General features: G+C 34.9%; 2 protein-coding genes across 9 annotated transcripts in view; one reads left to right on the top strand and one right to left on the bottom strand.

Moving 5' to 3' along the window:
- The window catches only part of DOCK1 (dedicator of cytokinesis 1), a 466,948-nt gene that overhangs the window by 141,673 nt on the left and 301,906 nt on the right, over positions 1-23,369 (top strand). For all 4 annotated transcript variants that reach the window (XM_070752482.1, XM_070752481.1, XM_070752480.1 and 1 more), the window contains exon 27: positions 3,038-3,133. In XM_070752482.1, the coding sequence (XP_070608583.1) occupies positions 3,038-3,133 (96 nt within the window). The remainder of the gene's footprint in view (positions 1-3,037; positions 3,134-23,369) is intronic.
- INSYN2A (inhibitory synaptic factor 2A) overlaps positions 15,595-23,369 on the bottom strand; it is a 61,592-nt gene continuing 53,817 nt past the window's right edge. For 2 of the 5 annotated variants that reach the window (XM_070752485.1, XM_070752486.1), the window contains one exon: positions 17,813-19,398. In XM_070752485.1, the coding sequence (XP_070608586.1) occupies positions 19,215-19,398 (184 nt within the window). In that variant the 3' untranslated portion in view covers positions 17,813-19,214. Of the gene's footprint in view, positions 19,399-23,369 lie in introns of all 5 variants that reach the window. The other 3 variants (XM_070752487.1, XM_070752489.1, XM_070752484.1) reach the window with 2 other exon arrangements.

Here is a 23,369-nt window from a genome sequence, read left to right as displayed (position 1 = left end):
CACGAGTAGTCCTTCTACTCTGTAACTGTTTGTGGCTTCTGGCAGCTCTGCGTATGTGCACATTGAGAACAGGCTTCCTCTGTTCCTCTGCCTTGCTTGTGTCATCCTCTGGAGGCTCTGGAATCGGAACAGACCTCCCAAATGGCCCGGACTGGATCCCTGTTTCTGGCACCAAGCATTCTCAAGACTCCAGGCCTGGCCCATGTTCCTCTCTAGCCTCCTCGCTGCACGACTCTGCCTCCAGCTACGCAGGCCACTGGCGGATCACAACAACTGACGTAGTGTTCACCAGTAGTGCTATTGTATAAAAATATTATGAGAGAAAAGCTATTTGGGAAATAAGATATGGATTCTATCTATCCAGCCTCTCAGCATGGGGTTTATTATGTAGATACATTTTAAGGCACTATTATATTCTACAAAAAAGTGTGAATTCGACACCCCCGGCATGGCAATTCTTTTGTATGGCTGTCGGTAACTGAATTTATTGCTGCATTATATTTCCATTGTTCCTAAATCTCATCAGCACAATAAGGCTCTTTTGCTTATTTGGACCAAGTTTCTTTTATACACGGAAAGGCCTTGGTATTCATTAAAGATTAAACAAGCAATCTCTCCTGAAACCTGCTTTTTAGCATGCAAGATATATAACAATGGCCTATGTTTTAAACCTCCTGTGCTCTTTGTGAAATGTGATTTTGATTTCACAATCCAGTGGTGCAGTGCTTAATATTTACAAAAAAAAAAGTTAGTCGCTGTGCACCTTGGGGCATAAGCAATTATCTTCTGGTTTCTTTACCTGCTGAGATTAACAAAGTTGAAGACTTTTTGCTTAGGAAGGTGCCAGCAGACCTGCTGAGAAGGCAGACTAGGTAAAAGATGAATAGGCTGAACTGAGAGAACTCATTTTTGAATGGTGACATAAGACCAGGAAATGGAAGTTAATATTTATTGGTGGCAAATTTAATTATGAGAATCAGGGAGCAAAAAAAAGAAAAGCACTGGTGATCAAGATGAGGAAACCAATTCATTATTTCTTAAATACAAAAACAAATACATGCACAATATTGAAGCTTTTCTGTTTGTAATTTTCATTTAAAAAATAATTTATTAGCAAACGGTAAAATAATCATTTGAAAAACATCTTCATAAATAATGTGCAAAATACTGCAACAGTCACCATAAGACAATATTAACAAAATTCAATTGCAAGTTTTAAAAAGCATCAGTAAAAAGGGGAATTCTATGTGTGTGTGTGTTTTGTTGCCAGTTTTTCTAAATAAGCATTTAATAAGGAATAGCAATATTAATCTAATAACTCCATTTAAGTTTTAGGTTCACTATTATTATTCTATTTAATTTTATTCTATTCTATTATTGAAAATTGGTTACATTTGTTAATTTCCAAGCTCTCAACAACAACCGGTTTATTTTACTATTTATTTATTAAATTTCTATGCCACCCATCTCCCCTACAAGGTGACTGTGGGTGCCTGGTTGGAATTATTTTGTTGCAATTTCAATTATTGAAATGTCTTTAGAACCTTCTCTATATAAAGTAAATTGTAGTAGTACCATTTGGAAATAAGCACTGTGTGGGCCAGTTGGGTATACACCTTTTACTAATTAGAGTGATTAAATTCTCTTCCTGCTTTGCATTCTCAAGCAGAAAATGTAATATAGGGTTTGAACAGTAGATCTATTGCAGAGAATTAGGAGTTCATCTACATCAGATCTGGGCAAGGGGCGGCCTGTGGGCTGCATTCGCTCCACCTGCTATCTATGACTGGTTTCCTGGAAGAGGAAGCCATGGAGTGATGGAGGGGGAACAAGCGCTTCAAATGAACAGGACAAAAAAGCACCCACCAACAAGGCTCTCTTAGAGCCCCACCATCGCGGGACAAATCGGGGTCGCCCTTTTTAGTCCTGTTTTGTCGCAGGAAAGCAACAATCCCTCCTTACTCACGGCTCTCTCCTCTCTGCGGTGCCGGACAAAAGGCAGCGGGTTGGGAGAGAGGGCAGTTGCTGAGGCTCAGGGCGGCAGCAGCAGCAGCCCAACCGCAGCGGGAACAGGCTGGGCAGCTGAGACGGGGGGAGGGGGAGAAACAACAGCCCAGAGAATAGGATACAAGGGTGGAGGGCTGCTGGGGGAGGCGGTGGCAGGCTGACACTGAGGGAAGGAAGGCGGGTGGGCGGCTTCATGCCAAATTGGGTGTTATTGTGCCATAAGTGAGTGTTAATGTGATAATGTGGGGGCGGGGCCAGCTGGGAGTGGGGGTGTGGGCTGCTGGGGAGGGGCAGCACAAGTGAGGAGGGGAAGGGAGGAGGGGAAGGAGAGAAGAGGGGAAAATAAATAAATAAGGAACAGGGGGGAGGTTTGCGCTCTTTGTGTGTGTGTGTGTGTGTGTGTGTGTATGGGGGGGGGGGGTGGTAATTTGGGAGAAAGAAAACAAGGAAGAGGGTAGAACTGAGTTAATTATATTAGTCTGGCCCTCTAAAACCATCCCAATTTCTCATGCATAATTTCCCATGGAAAAATTAATTGCCCACTCCTGATCTACATAGAGAAGTGTGTCACTTAAGAGCATCTTGGAACCTTGACCTCCATATATGTTAGTCCCCAAGTTTAATAACTGGGAGTTTTACTGTCACCTTTTTGAATCGGTATATGTACAGGTGTGCACTTTCACTCTTGAGAGTTGCTGCCATCTGTCCCTTTTTAATAATGGTTTTCACTAATGTGAGAGTCAGAATTCTCTTTTAGCAGCTACAACTGCATGAGAGAGTGAGGCCAGTCCTCAATTTTTCAAGTAGAGCTTCACTTGCTGCTTGTTTGAAATACTCTACTTAACATTATTTAGAGATGGCCATTGAACTGAATAATTTTAATAGAATTCCCATATTTGAATGTTGCTTTAGACAATCAGTACATTTGAGCATTGATTCATAGTGAAACTGAAACAAGGATTCAAAATTGTTTGATATATACATAAAGCTATTTATTCTCCTTGGCTTTCTTTTTGTGTTTTATTTTTAGGGACCAACACAACGACATGTGCAAATAATTATGGAAAAACTATTGAGGACAGTAAACAGAACAGTCATATCAATGGGACGTGACTCAGAACTCATAGTAAGTAATTTTTGATAAATATACAAAATTAGTTTTATAATATAGGAAAATGCATAATCCACTAGAGTTTCCTATTATAGGACCCAATCTGTTTACAATATTTTGGAAAAATCCTAATTGTCCGTTTAATTTCATTGGGATTTATACTAAGCAATTTCACATTTCAGATGCTCTCTTTGTTCATTCCAATAAATAAGTAACACTTTTACATTTATGCTTTTTTGCTTTAAAATGCATAAATGCATTATTCCTGAATTAGGAACTATTGATACAATAATAAAGGCCATGATACAGTATATATTATTATTTGCATTGAATTTATATATTTTACTGTTGTTAGCCGCCCCAAGTCTGCGGAGAGGGGCGGCATACAAATCCAATAAGTAAATAAATAAATAAATATTTTTAATTACATTATTTTTATCTGTATTAAAAATATTTTTCATTAGGATTTCTTTCATCCATTTCACTTGTATCTATCTTCAGAGTTATTTTTATTCTGGGTTCCTTCTGTGAGCTGATGGAGAATGACTACTGAATTAAGATTGAAGGGTTAGTTTATAGAGAGTGACTGATGAATTAAAAAGAAAATAACTATAAAATTTCAAATAGACAAACTGGTAACAAGTCATAGAAAATGAGTGAAAAGATAGTATTAAATGATCCATACATTTTACAATAATAAAAGCATAATAAATATTACAATATAACTAATGTAATAATCAGCTAGTGAACAGTGTAAAATGACTAATTAGATGAAGTTGCAATGTAAATGATTAAAAACCGTAGCCTTTACATGATAAATAAAAAATTACAGCATAATCAATGACAAAATTATATAAATTCTGATTTAAAAAGTATATTAAATTCTAATTCTTGCATGTCCTTTTGCATTGTAAGCACCCTTTAACAAAAATATTTAGGTATAAGGGAAAGTATGACATATGCTCCTCTGTGGAGGCTCTGAATGTTCAATTTTAAACAAATCTTTTCTGAACAGGACATGTCTTCAGTGAAGCTTTATATGAAGCAACCATTCAAAACACTTCCAGTAGTATATCTTTTAGTATTACATATTACCTGTTTAGAACAGATTTTTTAAATTAGGACCCATTCTTCTATTGCACTCATAGAATACAAGAATACAAGACTGACTTTACTGACATGACATGATTCTTGTTTCTTCTGTTATTTATATTAGTCTCAATTAAATGAGACTTTGAAATCAACTGCCCCCAGAGATTCATACTATCTCCACTCTACCGATCTTCTGGAAAGCCGTTAAGATCTGACTTTTCCGGCAGGCCGGGAATTAGGAATGACTGTGTGTATGTAGGTATGGTTGTTTTTTAAAAAGGTTTTTATGTATTTTATATTATTGTTGTTTTATTACTGTTATATATATTTCTTATTGTTTTAGTACTTGCGATTATTGTTAGTCGCCCTGAATCTTGTTGGAGTGGGCGGCATATAAATATAAACGATAGATAAATAGATACAGAGAGAGAGAGAGAGAGAGAGAGAGAGAGAGATAACACCATATAATCCTTAATATGGAAATATTATCATATAATTAGTCCATTAACTAAACTTTACTGAAATTAGAAAAATTAAAACTGAGTTTTAAAAGAAATCTTGGGGAATGAAACCGTCCCTTCCCTTTTATTGTTTGTATTTTAATGTTTGAGTCTTCATGGGTGCTAAAACTATTCAAAATTTTAATTGTCAGATGGTTATTTTGTTTTACTGTTGTTGTTTTAAACTCCTAAACCAGAAAAGGGAATAGTCCTTGGGCATATAAGCACTAATTCTTAAGTAAGAAAGAAAATAAACAAATAAAATGTTTGGCCCTAAGTTAAAACTATCAAAGGAGAAAGAATGTTTTCATTCTCTTTCAATTTTGTATAATAGTTTTCTGATTCTATCCAAATTATAGCCATCTTAGTGTTAATTTGTTATCTTTGCCTGGTTTAGCAGTACTTGAAATTGTCTAGATGCTTTAATTTTTGTTTCCTTGGAGATATTGGCACTTTTTAATGTTGAATCCTTGTCTAGTAATATTTGTTTATACAGTTTTGTCTTGTTGCTTAGAAGTTTTTTCCATGCTTTTTGGAAGGAAATAACGTGTGATCTTTCTATTATTTTAAGCAGCAGACTGGTAACTTTAAATCCCTGTTAGCAGGAGGAAAAAGAGCTCATTTAGAGCTGTATTTAAATGATTCTCTTTGGATGGAAAGAAGGGGGAAAAGCCATATGCCAGCAAGTTTAAATGATTTTGAGATGAAATAATCCTTTATGTAATTCCTTTTGGATAAAGTTTGAAGTTAATGACTTATAAATTATCACTGTCTGGAAATTGAAAGTTCATTTCATAGATATTTTATGCTATAAAAGTAACACTTTTTAAGACTGTCTTGTATGTTGATTAGGTTTAAAGTTCAAAAAGTTTAATTACAAATGCTGTTAGCTGCGCTCAAGATGTAAATCATTGGTAATACATGATCATTGTCATATATTTGAAAAATAAAACCAATTGCATAATGCGCTGGAAAAGTAAAGTACTGTATGTATTTTCTAGTAGAGGTTGAATTTATTCCACCGAAGCAAGTTCACAATTTGTGATCTTCTATAACTCTTGCTTTCATTCAGAAGAATAAGAAAGCAGCAAACATAAAATTAGGTTCACAAACTGTGCTAAACTATAATCTCTGTTTTATATTTACAAGTTATTGTATTGTGCTAACACAGATATTGTGGCTTGCAAACCATTGTTTATGTCTCAGTACAGTGAGACTAGCCAATGATAAATTTTGAAGCAAACCATGAATTGTATACATGAGTCTGCTCTCTAAACTTAATTTATTTGGGGTTATTTTTAATAGCAGAAGAGATTTGCCATGTCTAAGGACTAATGGGCGGGTGGGGCGCAACCAGTTCTCAGGTTAGACAGAATTATCAAGTAGCTAATACTTAATCTCAAGGATTTCACTGATTTGGAAAAGTCAGCAGAGGTCTAATTTTTGAACCTGTACACGCACATGTGCACGCACATCACAGTTATTTAGGGTTTTTTGTGTTATCAAAAAATCAGTTAACTGCCATCAATACCGTTTCAGAAATATTGTAATTGAACACTTCAACTGTTAACCTGAGCATGGCATATGGGAAGAGCATTTGAGATTTGAACTCTTTGTGGCACAGAATTTCTATCAAATTCATTTCAACCAATCATAAAAAAAGAACAATAAGGTCATCCATGGATGCCATTGCATTCCAGTAAAATTAACTTGATGAAATGATAAACCAAGTAGGATTGTAAACATTTTACATCTTCCTCCTTTTTTACTTTTTTACTTGTGCATTGCTGAGAAGCTAATTAGTTATTTGTAATCATTATTTCATATTTTAATATTGTGCCATGTAATTTATTTTCCTTTGTGATTTATAGCTTTATAAACCAATATATATTTAAGATTTGATTTGATAGATTTTGCATAGGCTTGTCTTCTGTTGCCTAAAATCTAGTAAATTCTATTTGAAATATTAGCTTTCAGTAGTCATTTATCACCAAGTACCCTTATTAAATATGTGTATTTGAAAAATGAACAATAACTGAGTAAGCAGTGCAGTTGAACAGACCATAAGTATTTAATGAATGAATGAATGCTGACAGTATCAAGAAATTTAGAGGAGCACTTACCTTTTATGATTCAATGCATTTCTGAATGGAATTCATTCTGGCAAAATCAGTGATGATTCACTTTTATACAAGCAATTATGCAATAACAGTTTTTCATTGCAAATATACTTTACCATGTATCTTCTGACCTTCCATGGATTCATGTCAAATTAATTATTATGCTTTTTATTCCTTCTGAAACTGATAAGAATATGGATTTGACGCTGAATCAACAGGCGGCAACACTTGACTGATCTTCTCTGAGCTTAGAAAATAAGCAGGCTAGATCTGGTTAGTAATGGATGGGAGACATCCAGGAGATGCAAGAGCTTTAGACTAAACTGGCAAACTAAAAAACTATCTCAGAAGAAAGCAACAGCAAACCATTCCTGTACTGTTGACACTAAAACTACTATATGTAGTTCACTCCTTAAATCATCAGGATTTGAGATTGATATGAAGGTACTCCAGTACTACATGATAATAAAAATGGTTATAAAAAGTAACTCTTAATTCTTAATAGCCAAGGATAGACCTTTTTGCCACCCGTGCACATTTGATTGGCTTAGAATAGTCTTGTGAAAATTAAAATGAATAAGAAAAGAGAAGCATTCTCAAAATTGATACCTTTATCTAGATCTTTCAAAGATCTTAATTCCCAATTCTACAAGAATTTCTCCCAGAAAAATAAGCTTAGTGTTAAAACCTTAGCATTATGATGCGGCAAGTATATACTTATGAGTAGTTCTTACATAAATGTGAGCTACTGTAAGCCTGTCTTTGTTCATAATGCTAGTTATTTTTTCAAAGAGAATACAGCTGAAAAGATTTAGGTGATATTCATGTTTAGAATAATAAATTATGTAAAATTGCTGATTCTCCATTTTTGTGTTCATCAAATTGGATTATAATCATCTCAAAGACAGGAGTTGCTTTTCCCAGTGTTTGACCTAAGTTTATGTCTAGTTCGATACTTCTAGGTCAGTAATGGTGAACATATGGCAGGGGTGGCACCTGGAGCCATATCTGCTGGCCTAGCTGCAGTATGCAGCTGATTTTTGTCTCACATGGAGGCTCTGGGAGGGCATTTTCAGCTTCCGGAAGGCCTCCAGGGGAATGGGGAAGGGAGTTTTTGCTCTCCCCAGGTTTGTGAGTGACACAGGGGAAGGTTTAGTAGGGACGTTTTGCCTATTTGCCGATGACTCTAAAGTGTGAAAGAGGGTTCACTTATTATCCCCAAAACTCAGTCACTCCCAATCCACCCTGACTCTTTCCACATTCACAGGTATACCCCCCCCCCCAAAAAAATAAAGAAGGATAATTAAGACAAGATGATAAAATTCATATTATAATTGCAAATCTAGGGGGCTTGAGAGGGTAGTCTATAAGGAAGTGAATTATCAGAAAGACAACAACACCCTGATATGGACTATCGTTAGGACCTATAAGTGAAACATATGCTTTCCAACAGGGTCTGCAGAATACTGAACTAGTTTCTTCCAATGGAGGGAAAATCTATAAAGCCAAGTACTTGTGACTCCAGTGTTGTCTTCTCAGCAAGAGAGGAGGGAGGGCTCCCTTCCCCAGCCTGCGAAAAAGCAAAGACGCCGGTATAGGCAGCAGCGACAGAGAGCTTTCTCCCAGGCAAGCCCAGACGGGGGGAAAAAACAGACTCCACAATAGGCAAATAGTTCGCTCTGTGTTTCTTCTTCTTTAATTCTTCTACAAGCTTCCTTATGGGTTTCTTGGAATCCACCAAAATCCCCAAACTGCCCCTGGGCTACTCCGAAGTTACTCATGGAGGGAGGGGTCGTGGAGATGCCACTGATAACGCAAGGGAGAAAACCTCTCCACTCATCCATTGCTTCATGCTGGATCCCGGCTTGTAAGGAAGCCAGGTTTAGATGGTGCCAGCAGACAGTTTCGTCCCAGTTCTAAAACAAGTTATAAAGCCATGTTCTTGTGACTCTGGTGTTGTCTTCCCAGCAGGAGAAGGAGGAGGGCTCTTTGAAACATGTCCTTTCCAATAGGGTCTGCAGAATACTGAACTAGTTTCCTCCAATGGAGGGAGAACGTATAAAGCCAAGTTCTTGTGACACCAACATTGTCTTCCCAGCAAGAGAAAGGGGAGGACTCTTTCTTTCCAGCTTGTAAAACAAACAAGATGCTGTTTTAGGTGGTAGCAATAGAGAGCTTCCTCCCAGGCAGGCTCAGATGGGGCAAACAAACTTATAGTTTAAATCAGTTATTTCTTGAAATTCTAGTTCTCTTCCAATCATATTAAATTCCAAGACTAATTGAGTGCTGATAGGGCAAGAAGATAACACCAATAGACAAAACAAGGACATAGGAGCAAATCTTCAGTCATTATGCTAACAGCGTAAAAAGTTGAAAAACCAGAAGATACAGTATTTCTTTGCTGCTACCTCAGGATAGGAAATGAAATAGTTTTCTCAAAATACAATGCAGATTTCAGTCATGTAATTTTCCCCTGGATACAGAAATTTAAATGATCATAGATTGCAATGGTGGTGCTGCATACAGCGTTTACTGATCCAAGAAGACATATATAATTCAGAGGATTGGTTAAGAAATCTTAAATTATTAATTGTTGCACTCTATTGCTGTTCAAATCGAGGGCTGTTCATAAAGGAAGACTGAAATAGTGTGACTCAAGATTTAGTGATGAATATTTTCCTCAAAAGTAAATCAGAAATCTCCTAATCACATACAGTACTTTTGTTCACGCACTTATCATTTCAAAGTCATAGACAATAAATTAGGCATTGAAAAGTTCTAAATATAATCCCCAAGGCTGAGGCCTTTTTGAGGGTCATACACCATACAGATTTGTCCCAGTTTTGTCCCATGTGTCTGTCACTGATGCTATTGAACTTTTCTTGCTAGTGCACTGATACAGTAATATTTCCAGTTTTCAACACTGCTACTAAACATTTATGTAGAATATGTTAGGAATACATCTTTGTTTGTCTTTGGAAAATTAAGCTTTTCTGGTCCTTTATTTCGACACCTCCCTCTCCAAACTTAATCACATGTTGAAATCAACAGAGTTGTCTTTACTTCATTTTTACTTCAGATTTTCCCACTTACCGTATTTTCCGGCATATAAGATGACTTTTAAACCCCTGAAAATCTTTTCCAAAGTGGGGGGTCGTCTTGTACGCTGGATACTGATTCCACAGTATAGAAAATTCGCCGGATACTGATCACACAGGCTGTAGAATGTGTGATCAGTATCCCATTACTACCGGTACCTCACTGCAGATTCCGTGATTCGGTTCCGTGAAGGGCCGCGCTCTCTCACTGCCAAGAAAGCCCCCCACCCAGTGAAATGGTGCGCTCCCCGGCTGCCGATAAGCTCTGCCCCTTTCATGTATCTGGCCCTCCTATTGGTTCCTTCCCCTCTGCCTTACAGACCTCAGCACACGCTCCGGCTGCCGATAAACCCCGTCCCTTTCATGTATCTGGCCCTCCTATTGGTTCCTTCCCCTCTGCCTTACAGACCTCAGCACACGCTCCGGCTGCCGATAAGCTCCGCCCCTTTCATGTATCTGGCCCTCCTATTGGTTCCTTCCCCTCTGCCTTACAGACCTCAGCACATGCTCCGGCTGCCGATAAACCCCGTCCCTTTGATGTGTCTGACTCTCCTATTATAGTAATTGCTTCCCTGCCTCCCACATGTTGAAATCAAATCTGATGGGTTTTTTTTTCATTTTTATTTGGTGTGCGTCAGAAGAGGGGTAGTCTTATACGGCGAGTATATCTCAAATTCTATATTTTAACTGGAAAAGTTAGGGGGTCGTCTTATACACCCAGTCGTCTTATACGCCGGAAAATACAGTACTTGCTGTTATTTCAGCAGAGGGTCTTGCATATTTGAGCATATCTGATTAAATCCCTCCACAGTACACTTTAAAATGGAGAGTTTTTTCACATTTAGAATACAAGTACAGTACTACTGTTAGTAAAATTATTCTTTGGAATATCACTGATGGTTTCTGCCAAACATCCTTTGTATCTTAAACTTGCATAAACACATGTATACACTTTGTATTTTCTTTGTATTAACAATATTTTAAAAGAAACACCTTTTTTATTATGCATTGTATTTGTATTGTATTAATTCCATGCAACTGTATTTTGCCTATCCTGAAGATATTTTTAGGCAAAGCACCTTTCTCCTGAGAATTACTTTTTCTTTTAACCTGAGATGTTATACTTGCTGAGTTGATTATACCAAGTTGATCCACTACAATAGAAGCAATGTAGCTTTTACACTGTTAACCATTGGATATAATAGCCATTTAAATTTTCCTGAGGTGCAGTGTATACAGTCAAGGTAGCCTCAAAATTGCCTGCCAAAAATACAGTGTCATCTCTTTAAATGTAATTTATGTTAACTTTAGGAAGTAGAAATCAAGTTTCTACATCTATCCATTTCTTATAATGAATTTCAACAATACCTGGAAGCTGACTCTATTCGGGTTACAGCAGTTATTGAAGACAATCAATATTATGTGATAGTATACCGCTGAGCTCTGCCGGTTTTCATTTAGATACTGAACATGGTGTTTATGCATGTGTTTGAGGGATATATATTGGAATTATAGAAATTATACTGAAGTTGATTAAAAGTTCATGTATTCAACTTATCTATATGTGAGTAAAATAACTTAATAATTTTTAATTGTTGAACTCTAAGAAATAAGGATAAGATTCAGATTAGAATGGTCACCTAGCTAAATGTTAGAAATGAACATCCATGTAGTTTAGGATTGAACTGTGAAATCCTTGGTGCTCTCCAAGGTTGGTTGTATATTTGCAGATATTTCATTACCCAAATAGATAACATCATCAGTGCTAATGAGTATGGCGCTTGCTTCCTGTTTATATGCAATAGCTTGCCCTGCCAATATTTGTGGAGATGTAGTTTTCCACTTGTTAGTACCTTGGCTTGGATATTTCTTTCTATTTGATTGTTTATTTGGTATTAATCTCTGTTTGTCTATTGTTGATTGCTGTATTTTTGTGTTCGGATTTGTTTTTGTTTCCTTAGCTTGGATGTAAGTGTGCTTTGACTCTAGGTGTCTAATTTTTCTAAGCTTTATTTCAGATAAAATAAATACAAATTTAGGCATTAAAATATGGCTCTCACAGGTTCGTTTTTGTGGGGAAACTGGAAGGAGGAAGAAATATTAAATATGTTCATTGCCTTGAATTATTTTTTAAAAATTAATAAACATAGTGGTAAATAAAATAAATAGTAATAATATCTTCACCAACTAGTTTGTTCAGCAGAGATTTTGCTTTATAGAATAGGGAAAATAATTATCTAGAAAATTACTTACTTTTCTATGGATCAGTTAATAGTTTTTAACCATAGTTAAAAAGCATTTTAAAATATTAAATTAAATTAAATAAACTACTAATACTACTTTTGAATCAACAGTGCCTTTGATTTCTATAATATAGTTGATATATAGCCATTGTGAAGATTCTCATTCCTAAATCTTCTGTAGGAAAACTTGAGAACTATTCATAATTTATTAAGGCACAATTTTAAAGCATAATCTCCATATGTTCTATAATTTCAATGTGGTCTCATTTTGAATGTCATGGAGTCATTCAAAAGAACTAGTATCAGATTTCCTCCATCATGTCTTTCTATCTCTTCTTAGGTTTAGGCTGAAGTGCCCAAAGTTGAAATTTCCTCCTAATCCATAATAGCCAACAGGAGAGGGTCTTTGGCAGATGAAGTTAACCTTTTTGTCTATTGCAATTTGATAAAATTTAACATACAGCCAGTACTGAGAATCACAGCTCCCATGAAATTGTTTGGTGTATTTTTCTCACAAGTTTTTGTTGAACAGTATGAGTATCAAACTGGTCTTATCATGTTGCCCCCATGTGATGTTTCATGTTTTTTCCATTTGTGGAGCTGTGGTGGGCATGGGGCACTCCTCAATCTTCTTCCAGGATTGCCTATGCATCTGCTGATTGAATTCCCATATTCTGGGAATGTTAACAATTGACATTAACCATGGATTAGGTCCTAATGAATGTAATCTCAGTTTTAACCATCAGGAAGTCCTCAGCATAAGAACATCCAATTTACATATAATTTATAATTAGCTGGATACTACTAAAACTAGTGAATGGCATTTTCCCTTCCTTGAGCTGAACTGCTGAAGCCGCAATGTTTTCATGAATTGCTGAAGTTGCATGTTTTTAATATGCAGCAAGTTAGACTTAGAAACACATTTTGTTCATAACCTGGGGACTGCCTATGTATCTCCTTTTGTTACATATTAAGGCAGCCTATTCTGTTACTGAATTGCTCTTAGTTAGTATTTTTCTCCTGCTATCTGAATAAAGTATACTTTCTTATAAAGCCTTTATGTCTTATTCTAACTTCTGAAATAATTCTGAACAGCTTCTGCAAGGCAGCCTTCCAAATATATGGAAACATATACTGTATTGTTTCCCCTAATTTCTCTTTCCCTGGCTAAACATATCCAGTAACTTCAACCATTCCTCAGACTTTTTTTTTCTTTCCCAAGTCTTCTGTAATCTTAATGGTTCTCTTCTGAATACACTCATTTGATATTTTCCTTCCTAAAGTGCATTGCCCAGAATTGGATGCAGTATTTTAAGTGCAGCCGTTTTGATATAGTGAAGAATGATTCAGTTATTCAGCATAGAAACGGGATGTAGCTTTTTATTTATTTGTATTTATTTATATCCCACGTATGTTATTGTTATAAGTCAAGGCCGCAAACACCTAATTCTCCTTCTTCCCCATATTTACCTTTTTCTGTGTATAAATAATTTTTAAATATATGATTGCTTCACCATTGTTATTGGCTCTTCTGTTGAACCTTCCTGCCTTGCTTCCTCCCTGAACAAATTAGTCCTGGATTGCTAGGACAAAAGGGAGGTTCCAGCCGAGAACAGTTGAATTTCCTGGAATATCTCACAGCTGATGTATATGGGGTCAAACATCTGTCATTCTAATAGTATATAATCACTAGTAATAGATAATTCACAACACAGTGAGCCATTGAGCTCTTTTGTTCTTTCTAGATTTAAAACTACTTTATACTTTATCAGCTACACATTAACCAGAACTGGTACTGTTAAATCTCCATCATTGGTACTTTAACACAGAAAATCTTTTTTTTTACTCTTCATGTACTCCTTGTAGCAACAATCTGGATAAAACCCTTGTTCTAGTTCTAGCATCTATAGTCTATTGAAGGGGTAGCATTCTTCTCACAAAGCAAATGCTTTGGATGGAAAAATCCATGTTTTATTGTAAGGAATATTGTGAGACTCTTCAAGCAGCCCAATTTTATATTTTGGGTCTATCATAGGCTTGTATTTACTGGGATCTTGTATATCAGTTTTTTCATCTGATGCTTAGCTACCATGCAAGAATCACACCACGGCAAGTAGGCCTTGAAATTTGTTTCAACTCCATTGATTTGTGCAAGGAAAAAAAAGGCTTGCTTTTGTTCCGCAAATCAACAAAAGTAGAATCAAGAGCCAAGAAATACAAATAGCTTAGTAGAAGGCAAATAATTGCTTTCTCAACCAGCAGTTCCTCATTTGTTGTTTCTTTTTAAACTATGATAGCTGATCCTTGCTTCTTCCTTCATAAGCTCTTTCTTGGCTAATATTTCCGATTACCATAGAAAGATAACATAGATCTGATCATTCTAGTTGAATTGAGTTTATATCGTACCCTCCTGTTGAAAAGCTCATCATCTTGACCCCTTCAAATGATAAAGCACCAGGTATTTATCTACAGCTTCCTCTTTTGAATCCTGGCTTTTGAGAACGTTGTCTTCTCTATTCCAAAATATTTTAACGTTTTAATACCATCTCAAATATGAATTTCCATGTTTTTTTAAATTAATTTTTATGGAGATTTTCAAAGATTCTTGCTAATTGTTTTTTGATTAGATTAACCAGGAAGTCAAATACATAATACAAGTGGTCCTCAACTTACAACAGTTCATTCAATGACTTTTCAGTTATTGTCCTGAAAAAACTGTCCATTTTTCACAAGTATGACCATTGCAGCATCCCCATAATCACGTGATTTACATTTGGATGCTTGACAGTTGGTTCATATTTATGATGGTTGCAATATCCCTGTGGTTATGTGACAAAGATAAGGAGGAAGCCAGATTCATTTAACAACCATGTTACTAATTAACAACTTCAGTGATTCACTTAACAAATGTCCCAAGAAAAGTCATAAATGGGGCAAAACTCCCTTAACAAATTTCTCACTTAACAACACTAATTTGGGGCTCAATTGTGGTCACAATTTGAGGACTACCTATAATAAATTAAATAATAAATTTCTACATGCTGTAATTGCAATAAATTCATTTTCATTATTTTTATTTTCAATTTTCCTTTTAAGGTGAGATAGTATAAGTAAATGGATACTTTGAGTATCCTATATTTAAATTATATGTACTCATTTTATTGATAGGGAAATATTGCTGAGAGATGTTGGAAATCCAATTTCATTGCAGTGAAATATGGGATCTCTTAATAGCAATACTCAGCAAGTTTACATATATTGTATTGTCAACTCATTGCTATTAGACAGATGTTGCTGAACTAGTGCTATGTAAACTCTAATTTCATTTTAAAACATTCATTAAAAAAATCCCATCACTTGTGTTTCAAAACTTGGTGGTACATCATTAAATGTTGAAGAAAAAGTAGAGACACTCAGCCAGTATTTGTTGTACAAAAGTGTTTTCAGAGGCAAAAATAATCAAAATAATGTAAGCAAAGCAAACAATTCATATACTCGGCATTTTTAACATTAATATTTTCAATTTTATCTTGACTACATAAAGTATATTACAGTGGTCTGTTTCTTTAAGAAAAAAAAGTGATATATACATGTATTGTTTCCCATTAATTTCAAAACAAGTATGTCATTGCTGCTTTATGGGAATTATGCAAACTTAGAAAATACTGTCCTTATAGTATGAAAATAGCAAGTAATATAAAATTACTGCAGCATTTATTATTTAGAAATGGAATTAAAGCATGACATGGAAGTGTGTTTGAGTAAACGAGTGGTTGAAACCACATGATATTGCTAATGAATTCAGCAGCAAATTAAGGAATACACAAATTGGAATAATGATACACATTTTGGATTTCCTACCTGTTTTTTTAAAAACAATAAATATTATATTTTACTACAGATTTTAACCTTCTTTCCACAGAATACTAAATTTTGCCTGAGTGATCCTAACTGTAATACAATGATACGTTTTACACACTTGTAAAAAAATTATTACAAGTTACATAGTATGGTACGATAACACAATATGTAGCTTTCAGCAAGAATATGTTTTATCTTTTGAAAGAGAAAATGTAAAAATTAAAATTTGCAAGCTGATTAGGAAAACACTCTGTTCATGTATTAAGAATACTGAATCAATTTGTTTCTTAACTCCTTTTATTCCTATATAATGGAATGTGTGTTACTTGGCAACCAGCAAATATATTTTAGGAAATTTTGTAGGTTGATGGAAGCCCAAGAGAATATGGGTTATTTTTGAAATACACAGGTCATATGCTAAGAATCTTAGAGCAGCATATTTATAATATGCATACTTGATGTGTATGTTTGATTTAGCCTAGATTTAAAGAAAATGAAAAAAAAGCAGGATAGTCTGTAAACCTGCAGGCATGCACCCTATAATTTGCACAGGTTTCTGGTGCATTTCTTTACAATTATTTCCAAGCTATCAAGTCATGAGTGAAGTTGCAGCTGGGTTGTGTGATTAGGAGAGTAATTAAAGTTTGTTAGAAGAAAATCAGGAAAACCCATGTATGCATGTGCAGCTTTTAACATGCAGGTTAACAACTTGTGAGGCAGGGATATTCACTGTTACATGAAACAGCACATGTTTATAGCTGTTTCCGATCTGTGTCATTGTCATGGCTTTTTAATTTACTTTTGGACTTGGGAGAATTTAACAAGTTACTATAAATCTGAATATAGAATTTACTATCAGCATTGCTCTTGTTAAGAATAATTGTCATGATACGTACTACCAGTATGATCATGAATAAATGGTTAGGTAACCATAATAGCTAGGTTGCTTATTAGGACTACGTGTAATGATCCAGATTCAAAGGGTGAAATGTGATTTAGAAAACATAAGGTGTTGTACAGAATCTGCCAGAAATTCTTTAACCAAGTATATTTTCCTGCGATCACATGTCAATTGCAGAGGGCAGCTGTGTCAAACCAAGAAAAAGATGTAACTGACTTAAAATCTTCCTGACATGTAGAAAATGCAAGCCCAAACATATTCCATTGCAGGTTGACTCTACTGTATATATATGCGATGTTATCAGTAGTATCACAATCAACTTCTCAGCTTTTCTATGTATATATTTTTTGGAAATGTGTTTTGAGATTATTAGTAAGAACAATACCATATAATTATCTAAGATATTTGGGATTAGGTTCTATCGTATGTTGGGATCAATTAAAGTTATGAACTTTAATTTAAAAGATTGTAAAATTTATGTTTAATTCTATTCCTTTCCAATATAAATATTCACACTTTTCCAGCAGCATCAAAATGACTTTCTGAGCCTTGTACTTTCTTAAAAAAATAATAATAAAAATTAAAAATAATATTAAAAATAAAACTCAGAAATACTTCCTTACAATAGTCATTGGTAGCCCTCTTGGAATAGTAGTAGAAAATGACTTATAGAATAGGAAAAATGTGAAGTTTATCATGATTCATGTATGAATTGTATTTTCGTATGCACATCTCAGGTATCTTTCCATAAAACAACCAAATTATATTTTTAATAAAGCTCAATATAAATTATATAACATAAAAGTGGTTTAAATATCGAAGTAAGTGATTTTAGCACATCGGCATTCATTATTTTTTCACTGGAAAATTTAACCTCTATTTCTTACTTTATTCTGTTTTCTTAATGAAAAAGAACCTGTATAATTTGAGATCAATTATGTATCTACAACATCCCAAATACCTTACTTAAATTGGAAGTATTAAAAAAAAAAAATCTCCAAAGAAATCCTACAGAATTATTTTTGAGAGATATTGTTTAAGTACAGGAAACAGTGGACAGTTAATTATGTGCTTGATCCCTTGCCATTGAAACTGATGGAATTAAAAGTGTCTAATAATAACTTGGAGAGTTTTTGTTCAATAATTATTCTTAAACTCTTAATTGCACATTTCATTCAATGTTCTCATTTGCTAATACTATTTTAGTAGAAGGTTTAGGATGGTTCAGTATCTTCCTTTAATGTGCAAAACTGCCAGGCTCTTGTGAACTCTTAAAAAGCAAAACACAATATATTATAAAATTTCTGGCACAGTGTGTCAAGAGAGTATAGTGTTTTCTTGAGACTAAATTACAAAAGTGTATTAAATTGTGGCAGCTGCCAATGATCTGTTACTTATTATTATGCATCTCTTCCCTTCCCTCTTTCCCTCATTCTATATATGGTGCCAGAACATATAGTTTTAGCTGTTGGGTACCAACAGATTAAAAATAATATCTAAGAGAGCTTAGTGTCCTTAGCTTTAACCCTGTCAACTGCCAGTAATTAAAGGCATGCCCTGACTTTAGGTGGCTTTTGACTGCTCACCATTTAAAGTGAGCAGTAGGTTATGTGATGAAAATGACAGTAAATTAAAGGTGCCAGCATTTCACTGAGGTGCAATCACTTGGCATAATGCTACAGCACATAAAGGCAAGTATACACATAATCACATTTTAAAGATTATTCATGGTCTCAGACCATTGAAAATATTGTGCTTTCCTCAGGATATCTATGTGCTGAAAATGGTTCTACCCACTCCAGCATTAAATGTGAAAAATTAAATATACAGTGAACGACTTCAGGGGGAAAACATTCTGCCCTTTCTTTTACAAGAAAGAAACCAAAAAATCAAAACAAAATATAGATTTTGAAAAATAATATTAACATGTTATTTTTAACAAAAGAATGGTGGGCAAGTAATTATATATTTTTCTTTTGCTAACATGAATTTCTATCCTGGCTTTAAAAATTCTTTAACATCCCACATTGGTGAAATTCAAATAAAAAGTTGACAAAGTATGCAATTTGAATGCCTTACTCCTGAAAGTTCATTCATAGGTACAAAGGCCTTTTTTGGTACATATGGTGAGAAAGAATATTGTCAGAGTAACACTTGCTGACAGTCACCTGTTCAAATTACTATGATCCTTTTTTAAAAAACTCCACAAGTTCATGTGGATGTAGGTTTTTTTTTTAAATGAAGGCGACCTTAAATTCCATATACGGTAATACGGATTTAGTTAAAGAAACCAGAGTTTCCATCTTCCATGCTTTTTTGATTCAGTTTTGGATTTTTGCTTGGGAGTTGAGGAGTAACTCTCCTGAGAATAAGGCAAAGGTGCAACCTGAGTTTCCTCAATAGGGTGAAGTTTTCTCAGAACTGGCTGAAGTTTGTCTTCTTGCTGCTTAAAATCTAATTCCACACTAAATAGTGGAAAGAAAGAAAAAGAAAACCACAATCAGTTGCCAAGACAGTTTCTGTTAAATTAACATTGAAAATGAATTTGGTATGTGAAAAAGACCCAAATTCTGCATTCCTCTAACACAACATACTGACAAGAAATATAGTACTGCAAAACAAGGAACATCTGAAATGTAAAACAATATTTAAATATATGAATTGTACCATGGAACTGTAATCCCACTAAAATGATAAAAAACTTTCTTAAACTAAGTCATTTCCTTAGTAATTGTCTACCATGAATGGCAGCAGATTTTCTGGATTTATCCTGTGAATTTCCTGGTCTGGACAGATCTATTCTGCCACTAAGTTAAATTATAGTATTTCCTAGGACATTACTGAAAAGGTTGCTTGCAGTGGAAATGTGATGCTGGATTTTGATTGAAGTCTTGGCTTCCTTTTCATCCAAATGGGATAAATATCTTGGTGGCTGGAAAGTTAACATTTTCTGTGAGCTAAAGAAGTTTTACTTTGTAAGGTTATTTTCAATATAATGTTTATATTTTATATTAGTTCATCATTACAAATTGGTTATTCAACAGTAAAATATTAAGAGGGATCAAGATGAGAATATAAAAGTCCCACCAGAATAGGAGATACAGTAGTCCCTCACCTATCACTGGTGTTACGTTCCAGACCCGGCTGCGATAGGTGAAATCCACGATGGGGAATTTATCGACTGATAGTACTTATTTAAGTATTTATATTGTAATTGTTTGGTAAGTTTTCATTGTTTTAAATGTTTATAAACCCTTCCCACACTCTTACAAAAGTTTAGATATTTTTTTTAAAAAAAACCTGCCGATCGAGTTCCGTGGGCTGTTTAAATCTGCCGATCGACTTCCTTCGCGAACCAGCGAAGATCCGCGAATAATTTTTCTCATTAATATTTTTTGAAAACCCGTGATGAAGTGAAGCCGCAGTAGGTGAAGCGCGATATAGTGAGGGACTACTGTAATAAAGGCATACAATATTTACTCCTATACTTAGAGCCTCTGTGTACATCTGGAACATGAAAAATTAGTTTTATCTGGATATAACTGCAATCATTCCTCCCATAACATTGCAGTTATCCCTTGGCTGTTATTCAGTTATTTTTTTATACAGTGTTTAAGAAGTAAGCTTGATAGTAGATAAATAAAATAATTCCAATAACCAGGGGCTGTTGATTCACCCATAATTAATGTGTAAACAAGCCCATTCTGAATTCTATACATGAGTGGTTTCAAGACTGTAAAATTTTTGTTGCAGTCTTTTCCCTGCATTCACATAATATAATCTTGATTTTGGTATATTTTATGCACTTCATAAAGTTCTTGAAATAATGACCTCTTCTATTTCTGTTATCTCTATAAGATTAGATCCTTGCTGTATGTAAACCTGACCTCACCTAATTATAAAGTTAGAGCTATTAAAACAGTTGTAGAACATCATGCCACTAAAAATAATCTCAAAACATGGACTGCAAGGGAAAGAAACAAACTAGCTCTCTTACTCATTTGAAGATCAAAATTTGTATGTAAAAGTAAAGTTACACTCATAAAATATTTATCCCAAATTGTAAGTGTATTTCAAACAGAAGAGTATACCCTAATGACTGCTCTGCAATTAAGGGGGGGGGAGAGGGAAGGATCCAGTAGAAATTATAGCTCAGAGATACCATTCATAAAATGTTTCAGGTTTAATTTATAAAAACAAAGAGACCTGATTTCAAGCTGTAGCTGGAAGGTAATTAGTAATTGTAATGCACAGTGATTTAGAAAAAGATAATTGTAAAACAAATTGCTTTGAAAATATTTTTTTTAATCTTAAAGTGAAATGTAGGGGTTATGAAGCATGTTTCCTCACCTGAGTGTAGATCTAGGAAGGCAAGAAGAAAGGCAGGAGGCAAAGAAATAAACGATATGGTTCAAAACTGAGGGAAATTTTTTACTGTGGTTTAACGTTTTCTTACTCTACAAATAAACCTACTAGTATTCATAGAAATAATGCTTCCCCGCTTTCCCTTTCCTGAACATCCTTTTCAAAAAGTAAAAATAAAGACTAGAATGATTTTGGAGGCTGATGGAGATAACAGTGTAAAGTTGAATTTGCTTTCTAAGATAAGAATTCAATTCAATTCAATTCAATTTATTAGATTTGTATGCCGCCCCTCTCCGAAGACTCGGGGCGGCTCACAACAATAATAAAAACAATATAACAGTAAGAAACTCTAGGAAAGTTTAATTTTTCTTTCAGCTTTCTGTAACTACCTGCACTACATCTCACACAATTCTGGAATGTCTTCCTATTTCCAGGACGTACAGATTTATTTGTAAATGTCTTTAAATTAATATCAGCAAATATAAATCTAGTTTATTTTAAGGTTTTTTTTACTGCCATATATCAGTGTATCTTCAAAATATACATTTCGGGCTTCTCTCCCTCAAGAGGAAGACAGGGAAGGGACACAGCTTCTTCCCTTCGCCCCCCCCCCCTCCCCAAGCAGCAAGAGAAGCTCCAAAGGTGCAGTGAGGATCTCAGGAATCTTCATACGTTTCGGGCTTCTCTTCCTCAAGAGGAAGATAGGGAAGGGACACAGCTTCTGCCCTCTCTTCCTCATGAGCGCGAGAAGCCCTGAAACGTATGAGGATCCCTGAGATTCTTGCTGCACTTTTGGAGCATCTCTTGCTGCTGAGGGGGGAGAGAATGAAGGACAGAAGCTGTCTTCGTTCTCTAGGATGCTAAGAGGGGGAGAGGGGAGAAACGGATATAGCTCCTGCCATCCGTTGGGCAATTTTTTTGCCTCGAGGCTTTAGGGAAGCTTCCCTGAAGCTGTGGCAGGAATGAAACGGCCTTTCCCAAGGGCGAAAATCAGCTGGCCAGCATGCACATGCACGCTGGAGCTGACATAGGCCAATGCCTCGTGTACCCTCCGATATGGCTCCATGTGCCACCTGTGGCATGCGTGCCATAGGTTCGCCATCACGGTCCTATAGTATCTTCTACATTTCAACTCTTGTGTACAATTATTTCCATTCTGACTGAATAGAAATAATTTTGTTTTCCCTCATAATATATTACTAAAGGATAGGTCTCTATTTCCTCTAGTTCATAAGACAGAATTATACATAACCTGATGAACCATTTTGGGTCAGAAGGTCCATTTAAGCTACTTGTTGAGTGAAAAACTAGTTGCAGTTTACTAACTGTAAACAACACCCACACTTTTCATTACAAAATTAATTAATTAATTAGATAAAATAAATTAATTAAACACATTGTTTCAGGACTTACTGTGCTTATCTAGAGGAGAGTTTTAAATGAAGATCCTCTCATTTTGTGACCAAACACATATCTATTCACACCTAAATTGATGCTGAATTTATATCAGATTTCATCTGTGATTACAATGATTACATTTTACAAGTTATAGTTTATTTTCAACTGATCTCAGAATTGGGTATTAGGAGAACCATAATATTTAGGATGAAATTAAAATAAGTAATATGTAAGAAAGAAAAACAAACAAATGATATGTTCATTTGGCTTTTGCTAGCATTATTCCAGATCTTCAATTTTATAGTGTGTTTTAATCGATTTTTCACTGCAAAAATTAATCATGGTAGATTTGAGATATTTTTTGCACTGAACCTGAAATAACGTTGAATTAGCTTACAGAGCGTTCAAGTTTCCTAAATAAATTGAAAACTCTTATGATAGCTTTCTATGTTTATGTCATTTAAATCATTTCATGGTAACAGCTCATGAATCAATGTACAAAATATTAAACAAAAAACTGTTTTTAAGGAAGAATGTAAAGGGCAAGTCTCTTAGGAGACTATCAAATTACTTAGAAGATGGGATTAATATAACTTCTGCACACATGCAGTTGGCTCTGAATGATAAGTTAAAGCAGAAATGTATGTGTACTTAAGAGTACCTTAATAATACT

The sequence above is a fragment of the Erythrolamprus reginae genome, chromosome 5 (assembly GCF_031021105.1).
Source record: "Erythrolamprus reginae isolate rEryReg1 chromosome 5, rEryReg1.hap1, whole genome shotgun sequence".
Classification (NCBI taxonomy): Eukaryota; Metazoa; Chordata; class Lepidosauria; order Squamata; family Dipsadidae; genus Erythrolamprus; species Erythrolamprus reginae.
This window is presented reverse-complemented; position numbering and strand designations above follow the sequence as displayed.